Source organism: Calypte anna, chromosome 7 (genome assembly GCF_003957555.1).
Source record: "Calypte anna isolate BGI_N300 chromosome 7, bCalAnn1_v1.p, whole genome shotgun sequence".
Classification (NCBI taxonomy): Eukaryota; Metazoa; Chordata; class Aves; order Apodiformes; family Trochilidae; genus Calypte; species Calypte anna.
The window spans coordinates 25,399,518-25,424,036 of record NC_044253.1 but is presented as its reverse complement, the minus strand read 5'-3'; the positions used below and the strand labels follow the sequence as shown (position 1 = coordinate 25,424,036).

The window sequence follows — 24,519 nt, the reverse complement described above, 5'->3', positions numbered from 1 at the left end:
AAGAGCCGTGGAGCCCCCTCCTGAGGGGGCCCTGCCCCAAGGGACCCTCAGGCACCTATCCCTGCCAGCATTGAGACTGTTTTATTTATATATATTTGTATATGTTTGCATTTTTGTTACTTTATCCCTTCTGTTATTGCCTTTCTCCTATACTAATAAATATCTCTCCAACTGTTTTCAGTTTCCAACTTCAAGTGTCTAGTCCTTATTCCCCTTTCATCTTCCCTTGGGGGGGGGGGAATAGACACTAATTCTGTCCTTTGGTTTTTGGTCCACACAAACTGCTAAGTTGTGACAGTCTTCAAGCAGCTTGTCAAAACAATGGCAACACTTAACAGTCACAACTGTAAACTCAGATGTAGATACACAGTAGCAAAAATTAAAAATTTACAACTGAAATTACTAGCTAGCATTTTGATTTTAGCTGCTTTGTACATAGAATAAATAAAGAAGCCTATGCAAAAATAATATTTCAAATAAAAAAAAATAATTTGCATTCTATTTTAAGACTAATTTTTAATAAGGCACTTAGGTTAGTTCTGCAGTGCTTCTGGATTATAACTTCTTTATGTATCTGTGTAGCAAAGGTCAGTCTGGTCTTGTCTGTAAATCACCTCTTTTATTCCACTCAAACCACTACAGTCATCACTTACCTGCTAAATATAATGCTTTCACCTGAGAAGGTTGCAGTGCTTCATGAAAGATGATAACTGATCCAAGCTGACCCTCCAAAGATGTTGGACACCCCCATTCACTGTCCTGAGTCCCTGCTGAGATCATCTTGGTGATGAGCTCTGGTTTTCCAAGCATCCCACCCCAACTTCCCGTGGAGAGAATGCCCCCAAGTGACGTCCGATGGGGCATAACAGGGGAGGAAAAAGGTGGATCTGGTATCTGAGATGGAGGAGGAGGAGTTGTTCTTTGACCAGCTGAGCCAATGCAGCAAGAAGTAAAAGACTGGGAAGTCACACATGGAAGAAAGAAAATAAAACACAGTAAATCTCACCTTTTTTTACAGTTTACCAATTAAATTTGAAGACTATCTCTGGCAGAGTTGAATTAAATAAATTAAACCAAGAGCAACAAGTTCTCATGTGTCCTGGAAAAGACGCAGTCCAGGACAGTAAGCAAAAAAAAGAGCACATACTTTCCCCAAAAGCAGAGAGAGCCCTTTCCCCTTTTAAGAGCAATTCAGTCACCTCGACTGCTGTGTGACCTCTGACAGAGGCAGAGGCTCCAGACTCCATGGCAAACACTGCTCTTCTGGATTAAATTCCAAAATACTGGCTCAGCATATCTGCTATTGTACATTTCTCATATCAGTTGCTGCATTCAAATAGATGCTGTCATGGGAAGCTTATTTGCCCTGCTTTTAGCTACCTTCATGTTTAAAATGCTTATTCCACAGATGGGCCAAAATCCAGGGTTTTATCTAGCAATGGAAACTACATTTACTCCCTTTTTTGAAGTGTTATACTGATTTTGCTATGACTTTGTCCAATCTAAGGGTTTGCTCAACATATTTAACAAATACCAAAAAGACTTACAAAAGAGGGAAGAATGTTCAGTGCTGTAGCCCAGTTTAAAATGGATTTGCTCCAGAAAAATAATGGACAATGCTTATAAAGACAACTAAACATGGCACATACCCATTTTGATGGGTAGTGTGTTTTTTTTGGCTGAATGTGTACACATTTCAAAAGGTTAAATTAACTGCCTGTAAACTGCTTATCCAGCAAAGGAGGAGTAATATTAGCATATTAAGGGAACATACAGAAAATACAAGTAAAAAAGTTACTGCTAAAACCAGCAGCTAATATTTCTCATTGAGTACTGTTGCACCAGTATTCCTGGCAGAGCTGTGATGTAGTACAGTGTACCCATAAATTGTATCAAGTATGCTTGGGTAACTGTTGTGAGAGAGAACCCATAATCTAATCAAGGTAGTATTTTGTTGTTATTTTAAACTGAAATTACTGAACAAGCATTAATTGTTAGCTATACTTGAAATTGATTCTCTGGACATTGTCTAAAGTTGAATAGATGCTTATTAGCAATAGGTTAAACCATATTAAACTCTTACACAATTTCCAAATTAAAAAAAAAAGTCAACTATGCTATTATTCTACAAGAGCTCATCAGAACAGGGTATGACTCAGAAGGTGAACTTACTTCATTCATGGCAGGGAACCGAAGTGGGGCAGAGACCTTCTGTTGTCCATTGACATAGATGTACACCAGGCTTTGACCAAATGGCCTCTTCCCAGGCATGTGAACAATAGTTATGTTGTGCTAGTTAAGCAATACAAAATAATTAAGTCATTATTTCAAAAGAGTGAAATGACTGTATGGAAATATTTAACTTTCATCTCTACTAATCTGCTGAGGAAATCACTTAATAAATCCAAATCATCAACAAGATGACAAGAAGTGCCTATCAGCTTCCATTGTAAAGTAAACATTTAAGACAGATTTTTTAAGAGGAAGAGATAGAGTTCTTTCCTGATAATGTACATCACTCCTTAAGTATAGGAATAGGAAAGGACAAGGTAGAAACACAGTAGCATATTTTATGCATTCACATACCACCACAGCAACCTATGCTTGGTGTAATTTCATCTTAAAAAATAAAAAATCTGTGTGTTAAAAAAATCTCTAAGCACAATGCTGTAACCATCTTAACGATAACAAAGGCCTGATAATATAGGAATTTAGCTCAATCAACCTCTAATCTACATGGAAATTGCTTGAATAATTACAATTAGATTTGTTCTTATGTAATGAATTATTTAGAACTTCTTAGACTATGGAACTATCCCAAGCAAAGTGGTTTTCAGTATCAGATCTTACCCAGAGAGAGTCAAAAAAACAATGGTCAGGCAGCATCACTGTTGCATACTCCCTCTTCGTGCAAACTGCAACCACCAATACCCCAGAGTATGTAATAAATGCTTCAAAACCCACACCACTTCCTGTAAAAAAGCTACAGAAAAAACACACAATCAAGGACTGACTTCATCAGAACTATTGGAAATCACCCAACAGCACATTCATTAAGGAGAGAACCAACTGAAGCCATTTCTCTCTGGTTTCATAGTTACTATTTTATTGGCTGTTACTCTCATTCAAAAAGAACCAAGAACTGCCTAAAGTGAGGGATCTCAAGGCACAGGGCATGCAGGCCAAAGGTGATCCACAAAGCAGCTTGGAGCCACCCATCTTTTACATGAAAACAGAAACTCAGTCCCAACAAGTAATGCTTCAGTTTGACCCATGCAGCTTAGGCTGGTTCTGTTAAAAAGTCCTGCTCAAAGCAGTCTCTGGAAGCTACAATATTGTAATAAAGAAGCGACTGGCCTGCAATCAGTGCTGTTAATTCACTTTAATTGATTCATTTTAATCGAATCTTTTAAATTGTGTCCATCAGCCCTTGCTTAAGCGGCCAAAATTGCCTGAAGATTTGTGGCACTACTGTTACAGCTCTCCACTTCACCTGCTTCGCATCATAGAACTGTATACAAAGATTTTATTTATTTTAAAAGTCAAATCAGCACAAGGAATAAATCCTCCAGAAAATGCAGAAAGCTCAGTCTTCAGTTTTATAGACAAATCTACATTAAAACCATTCAACAAGACAGTGTCATCGATTATTTTTTATCCATTATTATCTACAATTAAGAACCTTAGCTTAGTGCAAAATGTAAACATAATAATCCTTAAATATCTATTAAATATTAAATATTTCACTCACATACTGAAGAAAAACATCTATAAGCAGCTACCATACATAAGCCCTGCAAGCACAGGTTTGACTTGAGAAGCCTTTCATTTTTTAAGCATTTGAATACAAAAAAATTGTATATAAATTGTGAACTTCTGTCAAAAGCTGCTATACCTTTAGGCACCATTATTGCAAGTGGATGCATTAGCTACTGTACTATCAGATATCTGCATCTAACAATATAAAACAAATACACAACATGAATACCATAGACAACCTCAATAGACATAACCTGTCTAACAATTAAATACTAAAATATAGCAGGTAAATAAATTTTAATTATTTTAATCCAGTTGTGTGCTTAACATCCCAAACTGAAACTGGAATAAACAGGTTTTTTTGCATTAAAAAACTATTGTTCTAGCTTCCCAAAACTAAATGTCTTTAAAATTGTACATAAAATGATAGAAAGCCACAAAGGCATTGGTCTTATATCACCACATTGAAATTCACTCATGGTGTTTGACTTTTTGGTGCAATTGTACACGTTTTCTAGAACTACAGCCTACTTAAGATCTTCAGTGGGACACACAGACAAACCCTGGAAGCAGTCTTGTGGCACTTCATCACATGGCACCCTTCACTGGGGTGTGCTACTCGAGAAAGGGCTTTTCCACCTGCCTCCAGGGTTATTACTAAACAGATGTAACATTCAGACCCCAGGGTTTGGAAAATACTAATTCTGTTAAAACTTGAATTGTATTCACCACCATTTCCTCTGAAGCTGTAGTGCAGTAAAATGGACTGAAGTGAGTGAGAGATCCTTCAACTAGTCTACCCCCATTCTGCATTTTGTTTGCTGCTGTTGGTGGCCAGAAAGTTAAACTGCACCAAGAAGCATCCATTTCAATGTCTACTATTTAAGCAAATGAAGGTGTTCTTTTCATTGCACTCTCATATAGAAAACATTTAATTACAGGAAAAAGCAGTGAAAAGTCTGGCCTGTTTTGATGTAGAGTTTTGGGTTTCTTTTGCTTTGGTTTTTTGTTTGGGTTTTTTGTTCTTTTGTTTTGGTTTGGTTTTTGGTTTTGGTTTGTTTGGGTTTTGTTTTTTTTTTATTTGTTTGGTTTGGGTTTTTTGGGTTTTTTTTGGTTGGTTGGTTGGTTGCTTTTTTTTGTTTTGTTTTGGTTTGGTTTTTTGTTTAAGCTCTAAACCTTAACAGAACTTTGAGTTACAGATACTAAAACTGTAGACAAGAAAGCATTGTAACACAGAAGCTACATTTCTGTAACACGTTTTCTGTAACACAGCCTGGCTCTGGTGATAGAAGAAACTGCTCCTTTTCCCAAACTAAGCACTATATATTGCATTCTATGAACATAAGCAAATTACCATATATAAGACAGTACCATATGCCATAAGGAACAGATGATCTAGATTTGTGCTGTTGGAAGTAGTTATAGTAACTATACCTATAGAGTTGCTTCCTCTTGCCAGTTTTGCTGGTTGTGTTAGGGTCCACCTGGTCCTGGTCAAGGCAGAGCCAAGCATTGAAAGAAAATGCAGAGCCTGGCCACTTATGAATTGATGGAACAGTAATTCCAGCCATGCTGTGGTACAAGTTGAAATACTGCAAGGCAGTAGCCATGCCCTGTTTCCGAGCCATTGCTAGAATGGCTCTCATCACTGGAACAACATAAGGGTGGGCTTGTTTGGGTTCCTCAGTCCTCAGAAGCCTTATTAGTTGAAGCAGTTCTTCTGAGCCCATTGACTGGCTCCCCAAAGAGCCCAGAAGGGCGATCAGGTTCTCTGCACAAGTAGAATGGAGCACGGAGTGGGAGCTGAGTGTCTCAATGATAAGGATGACCATGTTTGCATTGACACAGGTAGCACGGCTCTGCCTGTTAATGCAGCAGATTCGCCTCAACCAGTCCGAGACGAAAATCTGGAGGTCGTGGGACTCCAGCTCTGGAAGCCACTGGAGAAGCAGCAATAAGGGATGGACATTGCTAATGCCCAATATCCCAACAGCCATGTGGTCACCTTCAACAGCCTGAAAAACAGCAGGGAACTCTAATGTGAAATACAATCAAACAGGGCTAGAAGTACTGTTGAAAAGATTTAAGCATTCAAAGCAGGTAAAGCTCACCATGTTCATCAGCTCTTCCAGCAGTGCTCGTGAAGGTTGACCCAGTGATTTCAGTACCTCAAATATGTGAGTATAACCAATCCTCTCCTTGAAGACCTCCTGTGGATAAAAATACCAGTCTCACTAATAAATGAAACGCCAATTGCTCACCTACTGCACACAATTATAGATAGAAAATAATTAGAATTCAAGAATAACATTTTACAGGCTAGAAATCTCCAATATATCCATTGTGCTATCTCTAGCATGCTGCATGTGAAAAGGAACACACTACAGCTTGCAGATAAACAATAGAACAAAGTTATATACCTCTATAAGAACATTACCATTTTGGTATAATCACAATGTTAATTCTATCAGAAAATACTAATAGCTTTATTTTTCAATACAATCTACAGCATAAAATGCTTACACAGAGATATTTGATTACTCATATATTTTCATTAATTTTTGAGAGAAATATTTTCTTAAACTAGCTTGATTAAAAACCATCCATCCTAAATATTTCAAAGATTACAAAAGTGTTCCAAGGAAATTTTTCTGAAAACTAATTGATTTTATATAAAGAAAAAAAACCTAAGCAAGCATAAAAATGCCAACTGTAGCATTGATTTATGGTCTAATTAGTACAAGTTGGAATTAAATACTGTAGCTTCCATTGAAATAAAGGCTTTTTTTTTTTTTTAAGGACAAGTCTGTCAGCAGGAGAGAGATGACTGCTTAAGTAAATATGCAAAGAAAAAAATACATACTGCAGTGGAAATACAACTGAAAACTTTACTGAGCCTTTGTAAATTACAGCCAATCTCAACCCCCAACATACAACACTACACAGAGTCAGTACAGAAATAAGCACTCTGAGTAGCGCTCTGGAAGAGCATATCTGACCCTGTAGATCCACACTCAGTCTGTACTGCAAATAGCAACCAAATCAGATGGCTCTGGCTCTTTCTTTAGCCTCCAGTTGAGCCACATCCCTTTCTCTGTGCCAAGACTAGGGAATCAGTCAGTCACAGTGTGAATCTAATGAACTCTGTTATCTGAGAATATTACACTATTTTTCTGTGGGTTTAGCTTCCAGGCAGATTCACAAACTAACCACAATCTATCAATCTAAACTACAAGAATAACTGAAAAGGAAGGGCAGGGAAATGGCAAGATCACCATTTAGACCCCAACATAGTCCTTGATTAATTTAAAGTAATGATAAAAGTACAACACAAACTCCTGCCTGAAAACTCCTGCAAATACCCATTAGATCAACCCCATGTGTTCATAGGACAAGTAACATCCTTTACAAAGGATATAACTGTCATTAACACTCTTATCTGCCAGTTCTGATAGAAAGATAGCTCAGTGTCAAGCCATTAGACATAATATAGAGGGACAAGGGATGCTAATCAGCTGTTCCTATCTGGCAGGAATGGGTGACCACAATCTGGTCATCTCCATTAGCAAGATTTATCAAGATATTGTGCACGAAAACTGAAAACAAGTTCAAGAAGCCTATTGCAAACAGTCCTTTTCATATGTACTGTTACCTTAGCAGCTGGAGACCTATGCATTACTGCTGTGAGAGCTTGAATGGTTGACACTGCCAGGCAGTCCAGATGTCCCTGAAACACCTGAAAGTAGTAGGTGAAGAAGTTATATACAAATGCACAAAGACAGTTCAGCTCCAAAATCTATACTTTGCCCTCCTGGCTGGAGAGACACCAAGAGTTTGTTAACATGCTTCCAAATTCTCCATCAGTCAAGTTTTCATCACCCCACAGCCTACACAGAATAATGTACCAGACAATTAGCCACATACTTCAAGAGGAGAGAAGCTTTCACAAGACACTTTGCAGTTCAGATATTCTGATAAACAAGCAGGTTTCCCTCATGCAGCTAGTGGATAACCTCAAGGGGGAGGGAGGAAAACAAATCAGGAAATCTCTTGCAGTATGTGTGTGTGTGTGTACTAATGAACAATCAGGAATTTGCAGTTGTCTTTTCCATCCAAATCCCTACATACCAATGGAAAACACACACAAATTGGAAGGTAAGTCACATCAGCAGAGTAAGGTGGCTGCCTCAACCCATAGACTCATCACCTTGACCAACATGTCTTTTTCCAGTTTAAGTTATCTTTCAAGGGTTGGCTGGTTTTTTTACCCTCTAATTCTTGTTTATACTGCTATTTCTATGTTGGTTTTAAGAACAAAAATGTTGGAGCACTATTTAGCATCCATCTGTAACCTTAATTAGCAAAACTGTGCAGACAAACATTCTGTTTCATCTTCTCTGAAATATTGTGTGCATATCAGACAATTTGAAAAGGAGATGTCAAGAATCATAAGACAATATTAGATGTGAAGAAACGTTTACACACATTTAGAATGTCATACTGAGCTTCTAAAAAAAGCCAAAGCAATTAGATTGACTATTTGTAGATTACCATAACAATGTATTTAGCTTAAAAAAAAATTAATTAGAACAAATGATTCTACTATAAAATACATTTGTCAATTGATACTTTCTACCATATCTCAGGAAAATAAAGCAACAGGCTATTCCCACCTCCCTGATTCAGCCTGTCCATTGTTTTGTGAATATCTGCTCTTGATGACAAGCAAAGAATCAGGACACCAAATACAACCATTGAGATTCACAAACAAGGCCCAAGAATCCAAAATACCATAGTGCTGAGATAGAGAAGGAGAAAACAGGAAAGGAAGGGGAAAAAAAATCACTACCAGGATGATAGAATTCATTGGGATTCCATTCGTGTACTTCACCTTTTCCTTAAAAAAAGTATATTTGAGGCTCAGTTTATTGCAAATATCTGTGTTTGAAAGCAGATGAACAAAAATGCAGCTTAATTCAACCTGTTATTCAGAAAAATTGTTTTCCAGAGACAGGAAATACTGATGTGTGCAGCAACACAAATTCACGTTGCTGCAGAAGGTTTAAAGAGGATGGTTAAGGTGAAGCACAGGAACCAATTTTTCTGTGATTGTGGCTTGACTTCAACTGAAGCAAAATACAGGTTAGGTAGGTACCTGGTCCTCATTCATTTCTGTCAGTAATTTGTTGGCAAGGTCTTTCTCACTCTTGTCTGCCACTTTATTGTTAGCATTTAAAAACAGCTGTTAGAAACAGAGACAAGAATAATGGAAATAATTGCATTAAACAGTTACCCACAGCCAGTCCTGTGGAGCTGCCTTGGACTTGTATTTCACACACCAGGAAAAAGAAAAAAGTTCTCACACTGGTGAGACACAATCCTCCACCAATGTTAGTGTTCTGTTAATTACTACAATACTGAAGATTACATTGTATTTTTACTAAGTAGTAATTGCATTTTTTCCAGCCCCAGAATTAAATTAGAATATGTAATTGCTGAGACAAGGCAACAGATCTAGGTGGAACTTACACTGGTCACTGGCTTAGTAACTGTGATTTGATTTACAGTATGCACCACAACTTCTTGAAGGTCAAATCTGCTGCAGATAGTTTCCTGAGTATCAGACATATGTCTGGACTCTCCTGATATCTGCAGAGCTGCAGAACTGTGCTTTACACAACATGCTGGTGAATCCAATAGCATGATTTTCATAAATAAAGAAAAACGATCTAGAACTAGGGTCTCGACTCCCAGCTACTAAGGAGAAAGCCTAATTCCACAGCTAAATTAATCTTTGCTATTTGGCTTTGAAAAATAACAGATATGTATATTGGAAAACATCAGTATACAACACCTTCCCAGCCCCCACCCTCTCATCATTTTCCATCCTTGTATTTTGACTGTGAAAGGTTAAAAAACTCACTAGGCAGCAAACTGGCAACACTGATATCAAATCGGTCACAGTAATATGCAGACCAGTAATGAGACCATCAGAAAAGAATGTATTTTATGACATATCTAGGCAGAATAAAAATAAAAGGAGCATGCTGTTAAAAAAGAGTAGCTGTTCCTGCTTTTCTAAACTTCACCACTTGTTTATATGAAAGCAGGAATACAGCCAGAGTCTCCATAAACAGGTAAACAGCAGACTGCTTGATGATTTAAGATGGTACTAAAAAAGAAATTTCTTGGAGTACAAGGTCAGGACAAAAATAATTCCCAATGAAAGGAGAATGAAAAGGTCAAACAATGTGTTTTCAGGAGGAGATTAAAAAAAAAATGCAAATGGTATTCAGAACACTTCAAGGCAGTTGGCATCTTGGCACTGATTACAAATACATTTAAGATACAATCCGCATACATTTGTTTTTAATACATCACTGTACTGAAAAAACATCCTAATCAAAAACCTAAATGGATTTTAATTAAATTGCATATTTCAGCCAGTATTAAATTATCATGCATTAGAAGAGCTACACCACCATCTCACAAAAACAGAAACAAAATATTCCATACAGTTACATCGTATCTATCAATTCTTTGCCCAGGGAAAAATACCTAGAACCAGTGTAAGCCAGTAGCTTGCAAATAATAATCACCTGAGATTGAGGTGAAAACACAACAGCTACTGTGTTAACACTAAATCCTATGTAGAGGGAGAAGAACAAAGAACATTGGTAACAGCCTGAAGCCCAAGTTTTTGTGTCAACTGCACAGAACTCCAGTATTTTGAAGCACTTACAAAGGCACACCAGCAAGGTTTCTTAAAACGGAAAATTATGCCTCTGAAATTAGAATTCAGACCTCCATCTGGCATCAGTTGCAAATGACTTCCTAGCAAACCAATAAGAGAATGAAAAAAAACCCCAAAACAAAGCAACCAACAAATAGAAAGAAAAAAGGAAGGGGGGAAAATTTATTTCAGTAGCGACCATAACAGATTTTAGAGACTGAGCAGGATCTCTAAAGGTACTCACTTAGAACTCAAAATAAGCATTCACTGCTCTAACAGCAAGGCAGACAAGAAATACCTCTATTTCATTTGGAAAAAAAAAAAAAATTAGAACAACTTAGATCTTTCAGACCTTTATTGGCCACAACCCTTTCAATTTTTTCCTTCCAGTATGTAGCCACTATGAAATTCAGAAGGAAGATATAAATTACACCTGCAATATTACAAGAGAGGTTTTATTAAAAATATGCTGGTAAGGGAAAGCTTACCTTGCAGTTCTGCAACAGTCGAATGAGATGCTCAAAGCAGTTACTGTTAAGGAAAATTGCCTGCAGAACAGGCCTATCTGTGCAGTCTAACATGGCTGTGATGGTATCTGTAAAATTAAAACAGAACTGGCATCAAAGATGAAACACTTCCCAGATCCATCGAGCATTTTTTCTGCATATTCCATAGTAAGGATGAGCAAATAACTATACAACAAAGTATATGCTGTGAATCCTCTGATCAAGAATTATGTACGTTTTAAGCACAAAGCACTAGGCCAAAAGCTGAACACTTTGATGCTTTAAAAATTATCATGTAACCTACTGTACCTAGAGAAAAATTTAGCTACTACATATCTTTGATTGCTTTGAGGCTGTTTAAAGTCACAGATGTTTGTACCTAAGCAGCAAGGCTTTTATTTAAAGCACACAAAAACTTGCTTCCTCATCAAGCAAGTCTGCATTCTACAGTAGCCTTATACTGTGAGCATTTTTCATTGTCTCAGTACTATTCTTAAGTTTTCTTGGAAGTTTGGGAAAAGAAATACCTTTATTTCTTTTTCCCATTCTGAACACCGAAGTGGAAAAAATTCCAAATCCTGAATTCTGACCCAATAACTTAAACCAAACTGCTTCAAACCACTTTTGGACAGTGTTTAACAATAATGCCATTTGAAAAGCAAACTATCACAAAACAGCTGCCACACGGATATTTTATTACAGACCCATCCTATTCTGCAATTATTAAGGTGATGATGAGAAGTTACCTAGCAAAAGTTGTGTAGTTGTCTTGGTTTTGTTTTTTTTTAATGGAGACTGGCAGTCCATGGACCTTGACATTCTGGTTAACTGGTAGCTACCCAATATAGTTTCTTCTGGTTCTTTTTGTAGTGAATCATTAAACAAGAATTCATGTAATGTCAATGAAGAAATGTTTTAAATTGCTTACCAAGTGAATATTATTTGGTAGAGCATTCCATTATATGAGTTATCATTACTTGCTCTTATTACCAGGAGATATTTAAAGGTGTTGCACAATTGGGTACTCACTCAGCATTTGGACCTGCAGAGCTATGAACCTGCTCTCCCACTGCCTGCATTGCCTTGGATTAGGTAAAGCTGAGCAGTCTGAATTAAGCAGTTTGAAATAATTCTCCAATATTGTGCTCGTCTCCACCTGCCGCTGGTCAGAGCTGCTGGTTAGAAGGATGTGGACAACTTCTGTCAAGCACTTCAGAGTCAGCTCTGCCTTCCTGCTCACTTCCTCAGGATTCCTGTCATCCCAGTTGTCACAGTCTGCTAAAACACGCATCAAGACTTCCATGGTGGCAGGAGATACTGCTTGAAGAGCATTTCTCTGAAAGCAAAGGGAAGCGATTAAGGAAATAATAATAAATAAATAAAATCAAACCTTCAAACCAGCAGTCTAAATTATCTAAATAGGACAACATAGGATATTATCTCTGTTAATGCCCTATAATTTTTAAATAAATATGAAACAGTCTAGTTGAATTATATTGATGGATACAGATGAAATGTATCCCCTTTTATTCACTTAACTAAGCTTTCTTTTTCTAAAAAAAAAACCACTTATAGGGAGATGGAAATATTATTTAAATGCATGTTACAAAATTCTTGTAAAATTGCCTTGATAAAAGGCTTGAAAAAAGCCTTGATAAACTGCTAATTCTAGATAAACCTTCACTTAAATTTTCATTTTAAATCATTATGCTGCTCATCATGCTCAGTGTCCCTGGTGGAACAGTGCTTGGCTTTGCTGGCAATGTTTTTAAATGCTGTCTCTTTCGGATTATCAGAAGTATCTATTTGCTTGTGACCAGACTAAGTAGCATATTACAGAAGTCAGCCAAGAGATGGGATGTTGCCTTTGCTGATGGTGAAGATCCCCTTTTTCTTCACTTTCTTTCAAAGTTTTTAAAAAGCTTCCCAGCTATAACTGTGCCTCTCACTGAAACAACTTTCTTCCAAAATTTCATGTGTTGGTATAAAACTTACATTTTGGCAAGTGGAAACTCCTAATCTAGTTACCCCATTTTTTTTCTTTATGGTATGAAAATATTACTCTAAGTTCAGACAAAGTGCAGTTATTTTAAACAACAAATTTCTACTTTTACTTGAAAGCAAGACCCAACTTTTAGCACTTCAATACTATTGCACAGAAAGACCTCATAAGACAAACAATTCACAGTCAATAATAAATTCTTCTCATTAATGAATTATGGAATATTTATAAGCCTTAAATAATGCACAGGTGTTGGGAGGCTTCAGCAGCTGGAAGGAGTATAGAAGATCCTTTCTTACCTGACCACCAGCCACAATAGCTCCAAAGAGATGTATGAGGCAACATTTTAGGCTTTCCTTGAGATGTTCACTTTCTTGAAAGCATTCTGATTGGAGTAAATAAATTGGAGTAAATATATAAATAAAAGACCCCAACAACCAAAATAAAAAAGCAAACAAAATAAAAAAAGCAAACAAACCAAACAAAATAAGAAAAAAATCAACTATATAATATCCATTTTCTTTTACATAAATGAAACAAAAAGACATCAATTCTAGCATTACCAAAGTAACATAACATGACCACATTCATCAGGAATTCACAAGGCCAGACCTTTGGCTTGCATAAAACATTTCATGCAAGCTGACAGAATTACAGGCATACCACAACTGTCAATCTGATCCATAATATAAAATGAGCCAAATTTGTCCATACTAGGAAGAAACAGAAGGACATGCCAACACACAAGCAAGTATGACAAAGGTTAAAGCAGTATTAACACAGAAGGTCCAGTATCATATGTAGTGCAGGTAGCTCAGAAAAACAGTTCCTCAGCTTGCGCCTTTTAGAAGTCAAACTTTTAAAGCCCAGGGAAGCCTGTGTGAGTCTGTAACCTTTCTAGCAGCAGTCTCCTTAAAACCAATTATCCTGCATGCCTTTTAATAGTGTATCTGATATAAATTAGTTATGAACAGCCTCAGGAAATTTTCTTAGCAATAGATGCAATAACAGTAGACTCAAAGTCACTGCAACAAACTATAAGTGATTATGTTATTAGAAATTAACCATCATAAAACTTCCAATAACTTTATAAGATAGAATTCATAATGACATAGGTTTGTAAAAACTGAGATTTTAAACAAAAAAGAGAAATTGAACATGCAAGAATTCAATAAAAATAATAATAATAAGCCTTTAAGAAAATTACCAATTATGGGCCAATAAGTTTTCTGACTATATATTGAAGGTATAAGGCTGTTTTACAATAAAATTGCACAGCTATTTTTAAAATCTGGTCTTCATAGAAACAAGGCTTAGAGGATAATCACACTGTTAGTCTGCTAGTCCTATGACTCCCTTGAACCTCTGAATCTTTGGGACAACCTTGGACAAATTCAAAAGAGTAGTATCTGGCAAATTGTGAATAAATCATTGGTCTGAATAGACCAAAAAAAAGCCCCAAATTAGTGCTGCCACAGCAGAACATCTAAAGCACGTGCTCAGCAATTCTTTGTTCTGTCTTTCCTACCAGTTGGCCAACCAGCAGATGAGTATCTGCCAGCTAACTAGCAGGCTTGTAGCTCAGCCACAGTATATATATAATATTTAAGGGATTTAGGAGTAACCAAAGGGAGAAGAGAACTTCCAGGTGACATTCCTCAGAGGTGGCCTCTAGAGTGGGTTTCCAGTGCTCTGGCACAATGACAATGGCATTTTACTGGTGTCAGCTTTTTGGTCTTTTTTGCAAATAAACTATTTTACACACACAGAGAGGGAATCTCAAAGAACAGGAGGTCTATGTGACTCAAACCTAGAGAAATAAAATTGATACATGCTACCACTCTAGGAACAAAACCTTCCTTTTTTATTTTCAATAAAAGCTGTGTTAACAAATACTTACAAAAAGGGCTGATTTCACTTATACCCCCCACCCTTCTAGCATATCCTGCTGCTCCCATTCTCTTGGTATTTGCTGACACCAGAGTGAACCACTTTGGTGTGCTAAACTGGCAAACTAGCTACCTTTCCAAGATTTAAGTACAGATCATGGCCAGATAAGTCCTTTTTTTCTAATCTGTAATGGTAAGAACACAGAAATTCCAAAGTAGCCATCATGATATTTAATGACTTAACTAGAGACAAAACAGAGCACTTTCCCAAAATGGAGTCCAAGGAGCACTTGCTAGATGGACAGCCCAGTTTCCTTCTTTCTAGCTGTTAATTTATATTAAGAGACAAAAATACATTAACACATTCCAGTGATTATTTTTGCCTTTCGAGTTATCACCACAGTTGTTACAGAGAACTTCCGTGCAATCACTATAATGTACCCCAATTAATGGGAAAGTTGGCAATTCACAGAACCAACCATATTAAACCATGCTGGCACTGAGAGTTTGAAAAAATCCAGGCTTTCAAAGATGAGTAAGAATGGCAAGATGGTGATGATCAGAACAAAAACCAAGCAAACAAAGCAACCCACTTCATTCAGCCTGAGAAAGCAAGTAAGGGGCTTTTACATTCATCAGACATCCTTAGGGGAAAGGAACTTGTCCTCCCCAGATGACTATTTTAAACATACTGTTGGTAATACTTACGGTAGAAGAAAGGGACAAACTCAACAGTGAGGGAAGCTGGTTTGTACTTCTGTCTGCTCTTTTCAACTGCACTAAGGAAACGTCTGCAATTACATTAAAAAAGGCACACCAAAGAAATTACATATACCTTTGTTTATCACCGACTTACTAGCATGTGGCTTCATAACAGAAAAGAGAAAAATAAAATCAGAAGTTATATTTGCCTCTAGGATGAAAAAAAAAAAAATCACATCTAATCTTGTATTACTGTTCTGCTCCTAGATATACCTTAATTTTTTATAATATGGTTTAGTTTAAATTAAAACACACATTAAAAAGACCAAACCATTTAGTCCTTGTTTACGGTAACTAAGCCACAACCTAGACTGGCAAATTTCTTTATGCAATTTGAAATGGGCACAAAACATTACCATGAGTTCACTGGGGGGAGAACCATCACATTAAGCTAATATAATTCTACTGATACACCAATGAACTTCTTTTCAAAGATGCAATGTATCTACACTGTGCCCTTCAAAATACTCTTTTGCTCAATTCTACCAAGTCAGCTTACCCCATTCCATTTTGGCTTGAAAGACAGTTACAAACAAACATCTCTTTATATAGTCTTAAATTTAAATTTGTTTTAAACTTCCAGACTGCCAGTAAAAACATCATAATTTAAAAAAGGTATTTAAATAATATCCAGTTTCAGAAAGCGTAACACTCTTTTGTGGGGTGATTATATTCATTGCCAAATTCTGTACCTTCCCTGGTTGTAAATTCACTGATTTTGAGTACTTATACTCCACCTAAGATACCATGAGAAATGCTGCCATTAGCTACAGTAAATCTGCAAACAGCTTAGCAGTACACTGGCAGGTCAGATGGGAGAACTGGTATCATGCTCTGCTGCAGAAAGGGGGACTTTAGCATGAAATTACTACAGGCTGGGATCTCCATATGCTCCTTAAAACCTTGTGCACAATGGTTCAAGCTGTTACTGAGAATTCTACCCTTCCAATTCAAAACATTCCATGATAATGAGGTTTCCCAAGACTACATAACACGAGATGCAATCTTTCTATGCTTTTAGTTATTTGCATGCATAGGGTCACTATTTGATACATGCCAAAATGGTCCTGGTACAAATAAAATTGAGGACCTAAAGGAAAAGCTGCTCAGAATTACAGAGCAAACAACAGGAGAGAACCACTGTTATTGTATAAGGCTGTGTGCATTTAATATTATGGTAATTAATTTGGAGGTAATAAGGGCAAAATATACATGAAAAGAGCTCATAGAAAATTACAGGAGGTCTCATAAAAGCCAGCTACAGCACAAGTGGAATCACAAGCTGCTTCAAAGAACACAGCCTGTGCCTAGAATGACAGCAACTGAGCTTCTTGGGAAGTCCATTTCCTGGTTCTCCACTCTCCCTGCATTTCAAAAAGCCTCACAACTCAGGTTTCTCCTATAGGGAACAGGATATATTAGTATTCCTACAACTTCAGTGGCAGTGAAGTTCAGTTTTAAGCACATCTGCTTCATGATAATTGTTTTGACACAACAGCTATTTCATTAAAATTATTCTCAATTATTTCTCAAAAGTCTGTCTTTGAGGGGGGAACAAAAGCTAAAACACAGTATAAAATCAAATGCTAAAGGCTACAAATTCAGACAGTTGTAAAATGCCACACGAGAAGGATACACATATAGCTACTTTTTATTTTTGATTGACATCAGGCAGCAGTACTTCTGACAGAAACCTTAAATATTGCTTATCTGAAGTTATTATAAACCATACTATTTATAATGCTGTCCTAGTTCACACATACCCTGCAATTCTCTGCCTCCAGTTTCGATAAGGATCGTAGAGACTTTCACAAAAAGCCAGTGCGTGTCTCACAAACTCTTCTATGGGGGTTTGATCTGCAACTTCTTTTTCTTTTGTTTTGCTTTTTAACTGAGGAAAAACAGGAAGCCATGGTCAGAAGATTTCTAGAAATTGAAAATTAATTTTTATCTGCTCCAGAACAGGTCTGACCTCACAATTTTTTCCTTGCAGAGCACTATTACTGACAAAGCAGGTAACATAAGCAGGAAGTATCAAATGGCAGAAATAACAGATGGGAATTGTTAACCACATACCTGTTGAATGTATAACGTAGTCATGGTGATAACATGGTTAATGTATGAACACATCCCAATCTCCTCCACATTAGCCAAATTTCTATGAAGACAACATAAAAACCACAGAAATGTACACAGTGCACCACTGGAGGATAGTTCAAACAATGTCTATTTTAGTATTCTGTCTGTAATCATACAAAAGTGTATCAGCATTTCAAAAATACTCTCCAAAAGACTGCGTGTACTCAAAAGTTTATTTCTGTCACAGCAACAAGCTCACATGTTTTCTTTTCACGGGAAGTAAATGAAAAGTCCAAGTCACTTTGCTGTAAGGCAAATTTTATCTGGAATTTGGGGTTTCAAGGTTAAGAAGATTCCCAGGACAGTTTAAATAGAAAGTTCAGAAATGGCATCTGATAACACAGATAATAACCCCCACTTCTCCCACATTCCTAGCACATACACTTTCTAAAACTTTAACAAGCATATTACCTCAAATCATTTATCTACTTTAAATTCTCACAAAGAAAACAAATATCTAAAGAACATAAAGAAATCATCAGCAACAAGTAACTAGCATGCATATTATTTCTCAGTCTTGAGGACAAGTAACAAAGAACAGAAACTGAAGTGATGACATAAGGAGAACTCCCGAGCTATCAAATAAGATTGGGAACAGTTATTAATTCAGAAAGCCATTACCACCATTTACTCAGCTTGTATTCACTGTTTCAGGACACTGAAATACTGCCCTGCAAACCTTTGTATTGTTTGAAGGGTTAGGAGCACCAAATGACAAAATAAAAACCAAAAACTCCCCACCACTGCTAGATTCCCTATTATATTTTTAGATTATAATAGATTCCCTATATTTTTCTGCTTAATTTACAAAGTTACAAAATACAGGTAAGTTTCAGAAGGAAGCCAGTTACAATAATAGTGCATGAAGTAATTTTCCTAAGTTGTTCATGGAATTATATGTCTGTAAACAATGTGAAACTTCTTTCTTTACACTTCTCTGACTTAAGTTATTTCATATCCAACCCTTCTTAGACTGGGCCCTTTCCTTTAAAATTATGTCTTATATCTGGTACACTGTATCTTGAATTCCCATAGATATTTCTTACATAACTACAAGTTATTTAGTATCTAATCCCCTTCTATTCCAATTCTTGTGGCAAATATTAATGCTAAGATGACAGCATTGCTCCCTTCTCTCTCCTGTTTCCTCTTCCTTTACTTTGAAGATTGTAATAAATGGTACCTCTCTGCTTTTGCTGGAAAGAGTAAAATCACATTATTTGTGACATTAAATCCATATTTATGCATGAAGATTCCTTAAAAAAAACCAATAGCCTTGCTGAGGTAATAATCAGAAGAAATACCTGCAAAGGATGATAAAAAATTTCACAAGTAAAAGTGACAGAGCCTGCTGCTGCTCTTCCAGGCCATCTGACATTTTCTGGACACATTGTAGCAGCTGGAGCCTGAGGACCTGAAGAATGTTATCAGGAAGCAGGGATATTCCTGGAGGAACGTCATCCACCCTGAAGAGAAAATTCACACACAAACCAGTGAAGCATGCAAGTGACATCTTACTAATGACTTTCACATCCTGCACAGGACACCTTGTTCTGCTACCCTAACATCCTCACACTCACATAATCTAATTTATAACTTTTTAGCCTGGCTTTTCAGATCTTTTGTTATTTACAATAAATTGTTTCTTTCCTATACATCTCATCTGCTATCTTGTCCCATTCGGGACCAATTGCCACAGAGAAACGATATGATCTTCAGTAGGTAAATGGCTGGCATGTGAAATCCCTGAATAAGAAAAGGGGCAGCCACAGTGGAAAGAAACATGATAAACACAAAAGGAACATTTCAACTTTCTGCAGAAGGTTAGAAATGTCCAAATAAGATGCCAGTATTAAATAGTTATTGAAGCCCACTTGGTATTCATCCACAGTAAACCTTTCTTGCATGAATCACAAAAAAGCCATGCAGAATAAGATTCAATACATAAAGAAAGTTGTTCACAGCAAGACTAAACAAAGGAAAACTTGAAGATCAGGCTCTGAATGTACAGGAAAGGGAGCTCTCAAAAATCCACCTGACTCAATACTTTGATTTTGCATGAAAAGCTGACCCATCCTCATTACTTTCTGGATATCATTAACCCAAGGAAATAGTTCTTTTCTGTTACCTTGTTATTTTTAGGAGACAAAGACTGTTGTGTTGGTGTTAAATGTAACAGACCTACCAAGACCAGACATGGCCCTGAAGAACATTAGGTATTATTGCCTGTTGCTTTTGCTAAACCAAAACATTCTTGGAAACATACCAGTGAGAACCAAGGAAAATAATAATAATAATAATAATAATAATAATAATAATAATAATAATAATAATAATAATATCACAAATAAACAGCTAAGCCAATGTTCTAGGAATAGCTATATAGAAATCCATTTTGGCAACACTGTAGAATATATAAATATGTTAGAACATTGCCTGGGATAAAGGCTGTTTATCCACTGTCGCTAAAAGCAGTTTGCCTTTGGTCTCAGCTGTTTACCCTGACACATTGTCCAGGAACTGTACACAGGAAGACACTAGCAAGAGAAAATTCAGCTAGCTCAAAACATCACTAATACAAAATTTGCTACATACATCTGTGTAAGAATAAGCATTAAAAAGTGCTGAGAAATGCAAGGACTGACACCTAGAACTATGATACTGATTAAGGGAGGGAATCTGGGAACAGCACATTGTTTGCCTTCTGAAGTTGAAAAGTAAGCCTATATAGAAGGGAAAAACAGAGACCCAATTTAAAAGAGACACAGTAAAAAACCAAGACCTACATGGTCTATATTTGTCACAAATAAAAGGGACAAGCTCCTACGTCCTAGACAAGAGGTGTTACCTGAATGTATACAGAGGACCAAATACTGTTTATTCCATTGCCTCTTCACAGCATTGTACGATTTGGTTTTTAGATCCCGGGATTCAGAATTTCTAGGGGTTCAAAACTTTTTAACAAAAATTTTATAGCACTTTGCTCTAAACTGATCAAGGCACTAACCACGAAAGTGACAGCAACTGTCATAGACAGCTGCCATAGAAGCTCTGATAGCAGCTTCACCCCTCAAGATGACAGCAGATCCACACCCTCTGGGACTTAAGTGTGGCTCCTCATGATCTGAAAATTCACCATCTCTGTATTAGGAAGGCCGTAATTTTTGGCAGCTGAAATCATATATCCAGAAGTAAATTCCCTGAAATAGCCAACAAGTCATTTTCAGTAAGCTCATAAAATGCTTTACAAGAAAGCAAACAGCACACTCTTTATGTGTTACGCCCCAAAGAATGTTTTCTCTGCAGCAGATGCCTGCCTGGGCTACTGCACAACCCATGAGAATTTACTGCTTTATAGAAAACTGGCACATGGGATACTGATCAGGATTTCTCAAATTGAGTATAGCACAGAGCATATGAAGATACATAAACATTTATAAATAATCAAACTTCTTTTCAGTCCAGAGCAAATTACTGCTATATCACCTCAAAAATCAAAAGTTAAATTTGTAGACATGTAGAGCCAATTTTTCACAACCAGACTAGCTGTATAAACTAAGCATTCCAAAAGGAAGCAAAAATAGAAAAAAAACATCTCAAAACACATATTCTAACTGATATTCTTATTTTTCTGCTGGTACCCTTCCTCAAAAATATGAGGAAGGCCTTGATACATTTGGGCTCTCTTTATTTACAGTTTTCTTGCATTATGTGAACAGAGTTATGCCACAATAAAAACTGAATCATAAAATCATTGAATGTGAGATTGGAAGGGACCTCAAGGATCATTCTGTCCAACCTTTCTAATATTGTTAATATATGTCCCAGCACATCAACAAGCTGAGACTTTAATCCTTCCAGAGTGGGGGAATCCACCACTTCCCCTGGGAGACCATTCCAATGTCTGACTGTCCTCAATAGTAAAAAATTTTCTTCTTGTGCTGAACAGAAGCAGCTTGTGCCCATTGCCCCTTGTCTTGTCCATGTGACTCCTTGTTAATAGGGAGTCTCCATCTTCTTTGTAGACCCTCTTTAGGTATTGGACCATTGTAATTAGTAATAATAATTGTTAATGCCATCTCAGGTGATTGAAAGGAAGTAAAAGTAGTCTTCAAATTGTATTCACTAATTACAGCTCAACTCACACACTGGGGCTTTCAACAGCTCCTGTGCTACTGCTACACACTTTGGAAGAAAGTGCTATAAAAAAACCAGGCTTTACATTTCAACAACCACGAAACCACGTGACAGCATTTCTGTCACAATTCCTGCATCGTTTTAATGTGGCTTTGAAGTCGCTAAGTTACGAAAATACAAATTCTGTGGTTCTTTACATGAGTGTCCTTTAAGTTCCTTTGTTTGAGGTCAATCAAACCAAAAGCAGGAAAAGAGTATGACAACACTGTGCAGAGGCCTTAGCTATTTCTAGAAATATTAAACAAAATTACAGTTTTTTCAGTGGAAAGAAAAAACCTCCTACCAACTGGTTTTATCCTTTCCACAATAAACTTAAATAACACATATCACATATGAGAGAAACAGATGTTTTTAGGGAAAGGACAGGTGCACTAATCCTTTGCGCTCAATGCTCAACATCATCAGCACTCCTGTTTTCACCATTCCAGGAAAATAATTGTAAACATCATTATTGAACAATTTCACTTAAAAATATAGGGTAGATCCACAAAGATGGAGGTAGAACTGTAGCTCTATAAGCTTTTTAACTGTATAAGCTCTACTTACACAGTAGCGACATCCTATGACTGGATACACTCACCCTCCCTATTTTGAGATTTCCTAATTCTGCACTATACAGCATCTTTCAGATGTACAGAGCAGATTTCAGGAAGTTATATATTTCAGTTTGTAGAATAAATAAATACTCTTGCCAGTTACACCAGTAAGTCACAGTGCCAAATAACTGTCCTTCTTTCCAGGGAAAAAAAACCAAAACCAAACACAAACCACTAAGAATTACATTTCTTAACTGGTGCTTTACATTGATACAAAACTTCATGCATGTCTTCCAGAAGGTAATTTGAGTCCAACGATCTGTACAGGTTTTCTTCTCCCTACACAGTTTCTCTTTATTTCCTGGTATTTGCCTTTCTGTACACAAGGTCTTTCAGGCATACAGCAATAAAGCATACCAAGATTTATATAAGGGGGGGGGGGGGAAAAAATCCACTCAGTTTCTTTTTTTAGCTAGCATCATATATTATTTTCAAGACCAAACATCAGAACTAGTTATTTAATAAGTAATTCCAGTAAAAAAAAAAAAAAATTGAGTCCACAAGGTCCTATGGCCCCAAAGGAAGAGTCACTGGCAATCAGCATTTGGTGGCTCCTCACTGACCTACTTGTTCTTTTCTGCAGGCTCAGTAGCATCAGTTCCACCATGTAAATGCCTACAAATATAAACTGAGAAACCTCAGAAATATGCCACTTTGCACATGTCTGATTATTTCACAAATGCAAATAAGAGCAGAAACTGTAATTGGTTAATAATGTTTTCTAATTCTAATGTCTGTTCTCAAACAGTGTAATTTTTAATCCAGCCATCAAAGCACAGGAATGCTCTGTCTTCATCTCGGTGGTGTTTTGCTATGTTTTCTCTACATCTGTACACAGATGAGCCTAAATCCACATATGCCTATTCTTCCAGACTAAATTGCTAATCCTGTCACTAATCTCAGAAAAATAGTGGGTTTGTGCTCACAAAACCATCATTTAGCACAATGAAGATGCTGCTATTGGTCTGTACAATAAGCTTCACGATTCTATGATTCATGTTTATTTTTCATCTTTTGCTATGTTGCAGTAAAAATAACCCAGATCCAAAAACCATGAACACACATAAAGCAGAACACACTTAAAACACCCAAAGTACCAAGACATTCTTCTTTGCCACTTCAGGTTTCAATATTCAATAGTGTATTGAAAATAACTTTGTCAAAGGATAATTTTTTTTCCTCAACTAAGCACATTAGGATGAATTTTTAACACTGCACAGAAAACAGATCTTCTGAAATAGCACATTTGAATGTCTTGGTTATTGCACTATTTTGCATTCACAGAGCCACAATGAGGAAAATTTTAATACAAAAAGCAAGAAGGCCATTTTTTACCCACTGAGATACAGTTGCAGCATTCATTTCCTTGTAACTGTAGAGGCTATTCCTTACAGTTCAAACAGGATCTGATCCAAAGCCCATTAAAGAATTTCCATTGATTTAAACAAGGTTTGGACTTGAGCCATCATGCAGGGAGAGGCCTTCTTTGCATTCAAACACCAGTAGCAACATCAGGTACAATGCTGTTACCCGTCCTCATTATTTCTGAGTGCTGCATCATTTGGCTTTTTTCTGAAAGCCCTTGGTTCATGCAAGCATCTCAAAAGCAAAAAAATCCACCCAGTGGCTAAGTTTCTGCTCCTCATTTGCAAACTTAGTCTTAAAAACACAATCCTTAGAACACAGCAGAGAGATTCAAAATACAAAATATGGAATTCAATACCACCTCATGATTACATATGAGAACCTGAGGTTAGCAACATGAGTGAAGTCAGCAATACTCTTGCCTTGAACTGAAGTGTGCAGAGATGAAAATAAAGAAAGCACTTCCATGTCTATAACTTGTGCTTTTTTGATTTTTAAAAGATTTTTAGCCAAGGTATAAAAACCTTACAGTAAGCATTTCATCTCATCTATAAATCTTAAAGCAATCTCT

At 36.8% G+C, this 24,519-nt stretch overlaps 1 protein-coding gene across 1 annotated transcript in view; it reads right to left on the bottom strand.

Annotated features, from left to right (window-relative positions):
• The window catches only part of NBEAL1 (neurobeachin like 1), a 76,811-nt gene that overhangs the window by 38,053 nt on the left and 14,239 nt on the right, over positions 1-24,519 (bottom strand). Inside the window, exons 4-17 of the mRNA XM_030454002.1 lie at positions 19,095-19,256; positions 17,728-17,809; positions 17,415-17,542; positions 15,598-15,680; positions 13,300-13,385; positions 12,028-12,334; positions 10,981-11,087; positions 8,915-9,001; positions 7,412-7,495; positions 5,871-5,969; positions 5,194-5,774; positions 2,851-2,983; positions 2,173-2,292; positions 654-957 (exon numbers count right to left, since the gene is read on the bottom strand). Coding sequence (XP_030309862.1) covers positions 654-957; positions 2,173-2,292; positions 2,851-2,983; positions 5,194-5,774; positions 5,871-5,969; positions 7,412-7,495; positions 8,915-9,001; positions 10,981-11,087; positions 12,028-12,334; positions 13,300-13,385; positions 15,598-15,680; positions 17,415-17,542; positions 17,728-17,809; positions 19,095-19,256 — 2,363 coding nt within the window. The remainder of the gene's footprint in view (positions 1-653; positions 958-2,172; positions 2,293-2,850; positions 2,984-5,193; positions 5,775-5,870; positions 5,970-7,411; positions 7,496-8,914; positions 9,002-10,980; positions 11,088-12,027; positions 12,335-13,299; positions 13,386-15,597; positions 15,681-17,414; positions 17,543-17,727; positions 17,810-19,094; positions 19,257-24,519) is intronic.